Source organism: Phymastichus coffea, unplaced genomic scaffold, assembly GCF_024137745.1.
Source record: "Phymastichus coffea isolate CEN01 unplaced genomic scaffold, Cenicafe_Pcof_1.1 PCOF00061, whole genome shotgun sequence".
Lineage (NCBI taxonomy): Eukaryota > Metazoa > Arthropoda > Insecta > Hymenoptera > Eulophidae > Phymastichus > Phymastichus coffea.
In genome coordinates this window covers 629325-638956 of record NW_026706872.1, presented here as the reverse complement: position 1 = coordinate 638956, position 9632 = coordinate 629325, and the positions used below count along the sequence as shown (strand labels likewise).

General features: G+C 33.1%; 3 protein-coding genes across 6 annotated transcripts; 1 reads left to right on the top strand and 2 right to left on the bottom strand.

The window, feature by feature from the left end:
- The first annotated feature begins 790 nt into the window (after window positions 1-790).
- On the top strand, window positions 791-5041 carry LOC131666778 (mitochondrial Rho GTPase). 4 transcript variants are annotated; one of them, XM_058939676.1, is made up of 12 exons: window positions 791-1577; window positions 1652-1908; window positions 2086-2187; window positions 2264-2305; window positions 2374-2660; window positions 2740-2932; window positions 3019-3285; window positions 3370-3582; window positions 3651-3847; window positions 4219-4257; window positions 4474-4545; window positions 4901-5041. In XM_058939676.1, the coding sequence occupies exons 1-12, from the start codon at window positions 1358-1360 to the stop codon at window positions 5025-5027; spliced, it is 2016 nt and encodes a 671-aa protein (XP_058795659.1). In that variant the 5' UTR covers window positions 791-1357; the 3' UTR covers window positions 5028-5041. The 4 variants fall into 4 exon arrangements, with proteins under 4 accessions (XP_058795659.1, XP_058795660.1, XP_058795661.1 ...); XM_058939677.1 differs by lacking the exon at window positions 4219-4257; XM_058939678.1 differs by lacking the exon at window positions 4474-4545.
- Window positions 5042-5951: 910 nt separating this feature from the next.
- On the bottom strand, window positions 5952-6903 carry LOC131666767 (hemiasterlin resistant protein 1-like). The gene is made up of 3 exons (XM_058939662.1): window positions 6896-6903; window positions 6289-6367; window positions 5952-6215 (listed from the first exon to the last, which is right to left on the bottom strand). Exons 1-3 carry the CDS (start codon window positions 6901-6903, stop codon window positions 5952-5954), a joined length of 351 nt encoding a protein of 116 aa, XP_058795645.1.
- A 428-nt stretch (window positions 6904-7331) lies between these two features.
- Window positions 7332-8688, bottom strand: LOC131666806 (coiled-coil-helix-coiled-coil-helix domain-containing protein 10, mitochondrial). The gene is made up of 3 exons (XM_058939743.1): window positions 8528-8688; window positions 7633-8033; window positions 7332-7546 (listed from the first exon to the last, which is right to left on the bottom strand). Exons 1-3 carry the CDS (start codon window positions 8566-8568, stop codon window positions 7533-7535), a joined length of 456 nt encoding a protein of 151 aa, XP_058795726.1. The 5' UTR covers window positions 8569-8688; the 3' UTR covers window positions 7332-7532.
- Between the last annotated feature and the right edge of the window lie 944 nt (window positions 8689-9632).

The following is a 9632-nucleotide window of genomic DNA, read 5'->3' as shown; positions in this document are numbered from 1 at the left end:
AAGCGTCCAAAAATTGTTGATGAGTTCAGTTAGTGAAAATTTACGAAAACATATTATTGATGATGAATTTCATGTGGTAATCCAATGATGTTAACGTTTAGAAAAGCATGTTAAGTTATCACCGAAAACATCATCAATCAATAGAAAATGACAATTCCTCGAACGCTATTCTGCGATACGATAACGGTGATTACGAAGATATGGCGTTTTTAAAGCCGTAATTTAAATTAACAGTGACAAAGTATATGAAGAAATGAAAAGTAATATATGGTAAAAAATTATACTATATGGTTTCTTTTCTATGTATAAAATTAGAATAAAAGTTATTTTGTATTAAATGTACATGCAAGATTCACTGAAAATAGGATTACACAATAATTTTTCATGATTCAAAATAAAAATGTATACGACTACTAATAATTATATCACAACTGTTTAATTTCCCTATAAGTATATACGCAATGCGCTTCTACTTCAACGCTAAAGCTCAAACGGATGCAGTTAACTCTATAAATAAAAGCCTCGACCTACATGGAACGACTACTAAACTGAGAAAAATAAAACTATATCGACAACAAAATAGGAGTGTAGATAGACAACCTATAATTGTAATTTCTTATTTAAAAGAAACTTGAGCTGATGTAACTTGATGTAGACCTACGAAGAATCACAAGCCTCGCAAAAAAAAACAAATATTCTTGCAACTCTATTTTTTGAATAAGCGCTCCAGAGGTCCATAGCACGAGAGCGCATGTGCACATCTGCTGTGTATGAAGATGCGGTGCGGGACGCGAGTGCGGCGCGCAATCTTGCGGATAGATTCTCTCCCCGGCGAAGTGAACGTTCGTTGAATATCATCAAAACGGGTGCAACGAAGATAGAGCTAGGCAAGGGACCGACGCGAAGCCTAATACATCAACTCTCTCTTTTTATCCCTCGCGTAGTATATGTGTGTGTGAGAAAGGAGGAACGAAAGTAATAACCTTGAAAAGCCCACCCTCGAAGCATCGTCAGAGGGAGCCTCACGTTGCGGTTGAGAGAGAAATTCGTCCACTCCGCAAGCCAGTCAACGGCGCTTCATCGATGGTATAGAAAGAGAACGAAACAGAATAGGCGATATCACGTTTTGTACTTCTCTGTCATTGTTTACGTAAAGATTTTTTTTTGGAATTCCGAATGCGGAGAACCGAAAGAAAGGATGACAATGACGAAGGTTAGGTCGTCGTCGGGATGTTGAGTATTGTGTTCTTTCATTAGTGTCACATTTCAAAGAGTGTTACGAGTACTTGCTTGAGGTGCTTGGAGCATGAAAAATAAGGATGTGTAGCAGCAAGTGAATTTAAGCAGAGAGAGAAAAATGGTTGTGACTGGTAATTTGGCTCATCGCACCCAAAATTCCGCTAGAAAAAATGTCAGGATTTTACTCGTGGGTGATCGAGGAGTCGGCAAAACATCTTTGATATTGTCACTAGTGAGTGACGAGTACGCTGAAGATGTTCCCAGTAAGGCAGAGGAAATCACCATACCTGCCGATGTCACTCCTGAGCAAGTGCCCACAAGGATTGTTGACTATTCCGGTATGTTTAAAACAATTGAAAATCACCCGTCAGTATGACAGCATCTTGATTTTATTAACGTTTTTATCACTTAGCTGTGGATCAAACAGAGGATCAACTTTGTGATGAGATCATGAAGGCACATGTCATCTGTGTTGTCTATTCAGTACCAGACAGGGAAACATTGGATAATGCAAAATCTTACTGGTTACCACTGATCAGAAAAAACACCTCAAGCAGTCGCTGTCCTGTTGTACTTGTGGGCAATAAAATTGATGTTATAGACTATTCAACAATTGAAGAAGTCTATCCAATCATGAAAGAGTTTTCAGAAATTGAAAGTTGTATTGAGGTTAGACATTATTTTGTTTTATAGCTTGAAAGTTATACTATGCTGCCTAATGAATGATATAAATAGGTTACTACATGCAAATTAACATCAAACTGTAAATTAGTAGCAAGCTTTACTTTTTACTTAATTCATTCATTTACATTAGCTTATAACTATTCTAATTAAATATTTTTTCAGTGCTCTGCCAAAACATTGCAGAATATTTCAGAAATGTTTTATTACGCACAAAAAGCTGTTTTACATCCAACAACTCCATTGTATAATTACGATTCTCAGGAGGTAAGTGAATTATCAGTTAGAATATAATATAATTAGTTACTATGTAGTAATTATAAACAAAAACTATCTTTTACAGTTGACTGAAGAGTGTAAGATAGCTTTACAGAGGATATTTAGGGTAAATATTTTTTTATAAAAAGGTGTAACTTGAAAATAAAATTATATTTATTAAATTTTTACTTATAGATTTGTGATGTTGACAACGATGGTCTATTGAGTGATGCTGAACTAAATGCATTTCAACAATGGTGCTTTAATACTCCTTTACAACCTCAGGTGCTAGAAGACGTGAAAGCTGTCCTGTCTAAAAATATTGAAGATGGAGTTTTCAATGGTTTTGTTACAATGAAAGGCTTCATGTTTTTGCAATGTTTATTTATTCAAAGAGGAAGAAATGAAACTACATGGGCTGTTTTAAGAAAGTTTGGCTATGATAATGATCTTCAAATGTCAAAAGACTACATTCATCCTCTGTAAATTCATAATAATACTGTTACTTATAAAAATGTGTGAAGTAGTTGATACAATAATTAATCAAGTGACGTTTTACAGTCTGAAAGTTCCTTCTGGTTGCACAACGGAACTATCCCACAAAGGTCAAGAATTTTTGACCCAACTTTTTATGCTTCATGATCGAGATAGGGATAATGCGTTATCTCCTCCTGAGTTAGATTCTTTATTTTCTAAGTGTCCTGTACCACCATGGAGAGATGAATACAAATATATAGTTGCAACTAATGAACAGGTCAGATATAAATGAAAATATAACTTTTATTTTGTAGAGTTCTTGTATTATTTACAAGTGATTTTATAAATCATGAAAAATTTTAGGGATGGATCACTTATCAGGGGTATATGTGTCAGTGGACTTTGATGACATACATGAATGTCAAAAAAACATTAGAATATATGGCTTACCTAGGGTATAATTTGTACAATAATGAATGCCAAACATCAGCAATTACTGTAACGCGAGAAAAGAAGCTCGATCTTGCTAAAAAACAGTCGAGTCGTAATGTTTATTGCTGTCATGTCATTGGACCAAGAAGTTGCGGGAAAACTACATTGTGTAGAACGTTCGTTGATCCTAAACTTGAGGTAAATAAATCAAATGAAACTGGTAAGAATGTACTTAAATATATTCGACAAAATGAATAAAATGTCTATTGACTTTTTTTACAGACACTAAACAATGACAATGTATCAAGCAACTCACATGTCACTGTAAATACAGTCCATGTTTATGGGCAAGAGAAAACTATAATTTTAAGAGATATAAATATTTTAAATGTTCAGGATGCTCTCACACCAGCTCAGATTCAGTGTGATGCTACTGCTCTCGTTTATGATGCTAGTAATCCAAAATCTTTTGAATACATAGCCAGGATTTATATAGTAATTCACAATTTCATAAATCCAATCACCGCATTATACAAATTGTAACGGTAATTATTTCTTTACAGAAATATTTTGCTGAGAGTAAGATTCCTGTGTTAATAATAGCGAATAAGAGTGACCTTCCAGAAGCAAAGCAGGAATACCTATTACAACCGGCGAGCTTCTGCAGCAAGTACAAATTAATGCCACCACAGCCTTATAGCATTTCGCGAACTGTGCGTCGCGAAATCTTTGTAAAACTGGCTACAATGGCAGCCTTTCCGTAAGTATACATTTATTTTTGTACTTTTATTTATTTTACAAACAAAAGTACAACTATCGTGAGAAAGTATGAAAAAAATTTTATATTCTCTCTCTAAAATACAAATATGTAAATTACAAGCACATAGAATAAACTGAATATATTTAAATTTTTAAATCGAACTCGCCGTGAAATGCATCTTACATATTCATATATATATATATAATTATATATACTTGAATGAACCTTTGCACAGTTAAGAGTGACACGATAAAGAATTTTAATCAAACAATAGTTAGGGTGATTAAAATGCATACTCTCTTTTTTTATTATTTTTTTAGTTACACTAATATAAGTTAAGCGATCTAATAAATGAAAAATTTCATGTTTAGCCGCTTTCAAGCAGCGTGGGTATTGTTTTACAAACACAGGTTGGTCTTTTATTAAAAATTACACAAATAAATGTTATTATAAAAACATCATTGTAGTCAGTGAGCACTGTTTCAAACATAATCATTTACACTATGCTATACACGTGATAAACACAAATTTTTCTTTTTCTCCTATATCACGGTTTCAATTCGAATTGGCCAACAGAGCTTTTTCGGTCATGATAAATCATGGTTGTTGGATCTCTCTTTTTTCAGCCCATTGAGGCGAATGGTGCATATGTTGCTTCTGAAACCATTACCCAGTCAGTGGTGGAGCTCTGTTGCAAGGTTCTGTTGCGTTTCTTCATGTTTGAAATTTCTGTGATACTCACTTATTCAATGTGTTTTTCTTTCTTTAGCTCGCCCGCAGCTATACATATCTGAATGTTTTATAATTTGCCGTTCTTAACAGAAAAAAAATTTTAAAGAAAAGAGTGTGCTACATATATAATAACAGTGCGGCTGCATGCGCATGAAAAGCTTGCAATTTTTTCCATAAATACCAATTATTAATCGTTACCGTTATTATTACTTAATTGCTTTTTATGTTTTTGGTGAGCGATTAGAAATCGAAATTTTATTAAAAAAAAAAGTAATGCCTTTCGTTAGTTAAATATATCACTTATGAATTTTATTTTTACAGACACATGAAACAATTTGGATTGATGCAAGGAGACTCAATCGTCTGGTGGAAAGCTGGAATTGGAATAGCTGTGGCAACTATTGCGGGTTTCGTGGTCATGCGAATTTTCAACACTGATAAAAGATAGTCTACCATTCCCTCTTTAACTTTTATGGCACCTGTTTTAACCCAATAAACGTTCGTTTAAAAAAACGCGATAATTAAAAAAAGTCTGTTATTTGCTGACATGTATTTAGCCGCTTGTAAGAAATCCCAATTTAAAAGTATTCCAAAGTAAGAAAAATTAGAACGAGTAATATTATGTGTAAAAAATCATTGACTTTATTACAGATATTTTCGACAATTGTTTCTTCGGTGGAACTATCTGCGTCATCATTTTGTACTCATTTCAGATCTGCAATAAAGTCAAATTACATAATATTATCAAAAATAACACTTTATTGCATGATTTGGAATTGAAATCTCAAATCAAAAAGGATGCTTGGATCTTCGAATTCGTACTAGTTATTTGTGATCAGATGAATGCCTGTTTAAATATAAATAATTTTATCTTTTATACACCATGATATTTTTATTTGTACATAATCTTATTTAAAAATGGAATATGTATATGATTAAGTATGTTTATTTACGCATTTTTATGAAAAATTAATTTCGAAAAATTTGATTAATCTATATATTGAATATATATATGTGGAAAAAATTGAACTGTACACGAAAAAAAAATTACACTCTATTTTTAATTTACTAAAATTATCAATTTCTCAACACGAGTGAAATATTAGTTTATAAATAAAAGAAACTGTTGTTGATATTTCATATGAAATTCAAGCCATTACATTGTTAGTAATGTTATCTGATGCACAAATTCTTCAAATACTTCAATTGTATAAATGTAATTAAGTTGAATTGATTGAAAGGCATCATTGTGTTCATACATGTATAATAGAACCTTATATATTTATTACAATCATTGAGAATGTATTTTTAATTGTTACTCATTTGGCATTGATAATCATGAATGCTAAATGATTTATAATTGAAAGCTTTCTTACTGCCAGACTATAAAATGGATCCAGCTACCCTTACTGATTTGAAGATAAAATTCAATCCATAAATATAACATACTGTATTTCTGTTTGCAATTAATCCATGCTCGTCTGAGAGATTCACAAATGAGTAATTCGGTCTCATTTTGAGCACATCCTAAAAGCTGCTGCTCTTCGTACTGGCAAGGCCCAACTGGTACTTCACCATCGTTAGGTACTGAACTAGACTCGCTTCTTCCTGTTATTTTGTCACCAATAACTGTACCCTAAGATATAAATTTTAGCAATACTTATGACTAAATAATGACAATGTCGAAATTAAATGTCAGTAAAACGTACCGCAGCGACACCAGCTGCTGTTCCCGCAAATGTACCAAGAGCACCAGGTTGTCGAGGCTGAATAATGATTACATCGCCCCTATATTATTTCAAAATCTATGTTACTAGATTGAACTTTTAAACTCAATAAAGTCAACGTTTTTGTAAAAACTACATATAAATATTCATTTTATAAAATGTGTATCATTAATGATCATCTCAAACTGCACTTATTTTAATAATTATAAAGATAAAATGTTTCATGTTTTTACCATGTATAATTTTATCCAAATATAACTTTTTAAAAAGATATTTCCCTTAAATCAATTTTCGCCGACTTCAAAATGAAAAAAGCTCGACTGTACAGTCGACCTGCACTTTTATTATATGTTTATGCTTATTTCAGGAATGGTTTAACCAATTTTCATACAGGTGGTTGGGGTAGGTTTATTTGAAAGTGTAAATTTCTAGAATCATTCCATTTTATTAACAACCTGATTAAAGTTGGCTATTTTTTTCAAATTAATCTTGTAGCTTATACAAATAATGAATCCAACAAACTGAATTGTAAATTAAATTATAACAGCTTGTCTTAGTTATAAATAAAAATAAAATTATTTGGTCTTACGAGCTCATGCCAGGAATTTCAACAAGAATTTAATCATTGAATTTCAAATTATTTAAAGATTTTTTCAATTAATATACATATACACACAAATATTTGTATAAATAGATGCAGAACAAAGAAAGTTTCTTGGATAAAAATTGAGCTTTTAAATATTTATTGAATGAAGACTTATCAGTCATTGCACCAATGAATACATAGGCATTCTTATCTACTTTACAATGATAAATAAGCTTTGATTTTCTAAGGTGGCAATAGCAACTTCATGCAGTAAATCTGTAAATATATTAAGCATCAAACTTAGATTACATATCATATGTAAGCTATACTTAATATAATTTTCCTACAATAACTACCAACAAAATATCCATTATTTATGTTTATGAATTATACTAATAAGATTTCTCTTATTATAGATTATGCATAAATAAAACGCATGTTCAGGATTATAACAATTAATTTTATTTCACTTTTTCACATGTAATGGAAAATCTTATTTGCTGTAGGATTTGAATAAACGCAAGCATAAATAAAAGTACAATAATATTTATACAAAATTATAAACCAAACAATGATCAACATTTCTTTTACTTTGAAAGAATTTCCAATTAATTACTTCACTAACTAGAGTTCGTCTTCATTACAATGCTAAACCTGTAACACAACAAAATATTCCTTAAACTTCAATACTTAATTGAACAACTTTTCTCATAATTTTTTATTTTATATGAGATACTCACCATTAGCTGCTTTGCATTGACGAATGGCTTCATTAAATCCTTCACATAGTGTGAGATCAGTTTGGTTTTGAGCACACTCCAAGAATTGTTTGATCTCCCAAGCACAGACTCCAGTTGGTTGAGTAGCACTCGGAGCAGCAGCTGCTGGTGCAACTGCAGCTGGGGCTGGTGCTGCTGCCTCACTGGAACCACCGCTGAACATTCCAGTCATAGCATGACCAATGGTGTGACCTACTGCTGAGCCAATGGCAACTCCACCAGCCGTAGCAGCCATCTGGCCCATCAGTGATGGGCCTTGTTGTGTGGGTTGAGCCATCATAGGTGTTGCCGCTGATGCTGGTGCTGGTGGATGGGCTGCTGGTGGTGCTGCATGGCGTGCTGGAGCTGCTGCAGGTCTGACACTGAAAAACCATGTTGTGAAATAGTTATTTTTTTAGATATGACATGTGGTACAAAATAACAATTTAATCCAGTAATAATTTGTTCACTGACATACTAATTAGCTACATGTCTGTATTGATTAGTCATCGATATTACCTATCGTTGTTTATCATAGAAATAACATTTTTTTGTTCTGAATATTTTAGAATTATTCTAGAAGTTTCTTTTTTCACTTTCAAAGAGGTTAACTATGAAGGACAACCACGCTCAAGGCCGCAGGCGTCGACCTCAAGAGGCGCCATAACTTTGTATTACTCCGATTTATCATTAGCACGAGATATCACAATTAGCAAGAAAATTGCCCTTTGGACTCGATAACGTCAATCGCGATCTTTCTAGAGTATGAGAACGTGACGTAACGTTCTCATACTCTAACGTTATAGCAACATTTTGCACGATCAAACGAGACAATCCGGAAAACTTGTAAAATTCAATAAAGGATTGTTCTACTTACGTCCTAGGTGGAGGTCCAGATGCTCGTCCACGTCGTGGCATATTTATACGATTGTTTAATCAACAAGAAAAAGTTGCTCTATTGAGGTTTAGAAATTTATTAAAGACACGTTATCACTCACAGAGATTCAACTTGCGACTGATTTCGTAGCCGTGTGATGCGCAGTGCGCACAACTTTTACGCTTCTGGCGCGTCGATCGGCGATTACGTAATAACGAGAGTAAGAGTAGGGAAATATAATGATTGGACCGTTCAAGGGATGACCAGAAATGACGTGAGATTCTCGACATACTTCACGCTACATACTGTCTTATGCATATATATATGTATATGTAAGATACAACACATGAATGTATTATGCATGCATGCATGTACATATATACGCGTAATTAGTTGTATACACATGTCTACACGCGCGCAACAGACGGAAACATCGCAGACTTTCCAACGCAATTTCACGTAATTATTGCAGCGACTAACGTAAAAAGTCGTATTGAAAAGTTCAGGCATTAATCAACAATACAAGATAGTTAAAGCAATATTAATATACTTGTAAGGGCATTGTTCCAAATTTGCTTTTAACGAATTTGCAAGATTTCGCAAATAGTGCTGCGTTTATTACGACTAAAACATAGAATTGCATTTTCTTCGTCCGTCTTATCATTTAATATTATCCTCCGGATATTAAATAATCTTGCCTGAAGCTTGGGAGCTTTTCAAAATTGCCAGCATTTTCTCGAATAAGTGGTACTAAGTTCAAAGATATCATGTTTCGAAAAGCTTGCCTACCCTTTTTTCCGTATCGTCGGCGAACCTGCAGCTTTTGACTTTGACGGTGTCGTTGACATTGATCTTCTTGACTGCCCCATGCCACCTTTGCGAGACATTATTGATTTTTACGTGATTTCTGTATTCTGTGTACGTGATATCTACTATTAAATTTAGAATCCAAAGTATATGATATTATATAGTTTTTTGAATCTCAAATGACAAGTTGCAAAAAAGGTTAAGATCGAGTTGGTTTTTTGTTTTTTCAATGTGTTTATTGATTTGACGTTACTTCATTTTCTACTCAAAATAAACAGAGAATTGAAGGGCCAGGTAG

Excerpts from the sequence above, each read along its gene's own strand:
- LOC131666806 (XM_058939743.1), bottom strand. The coding sequence starts at position 8,568 with ATGCCACGACGTGGACGAGCATCTGGACCTCCACCTAGGAC. Across the intron at positions 8,034-8,527 it reads TCTGGACCTCCACCTAGGAC|TGTCAGACCTGCAGCAGCTC; the intron begins GTAAGTAGAACA and ends ATGGTTTTTCAG.
- LOC131666767 (XM_058939662.1), bottom strand. Across the intron at positions 6,216-6,288 it reads CAGCAGCTGGTGTCGCTGCG|GGTACAGTTATTGGTGACAA; the intron begins GTACGTTTTACT and ends TTTATATCTTAG.
- LOC131666778 (XM_058939676.1), top strand. The coding sequence starts at position 1,358 with ATGGTTGTGACTGGTAATTTGGCTCATCGCACCCAAAATTCCGCTAGA. Across the intron at positions 1,578-1,651 it reads AAGGATTGTTGACTATTCCG|CTGTGGATCAAACAGAGGAT; the intron begins GTATGTTTAAAA and ends TTTATCACTTAG. Across the intron at positions 3,848-4,218 it reads GCTACAATGGCAGCCTTTCC|CCGCTTTCAAGCAGCGTGGG; the intron begins GTAAGTATACAT and ends TTTCATGTTTAG.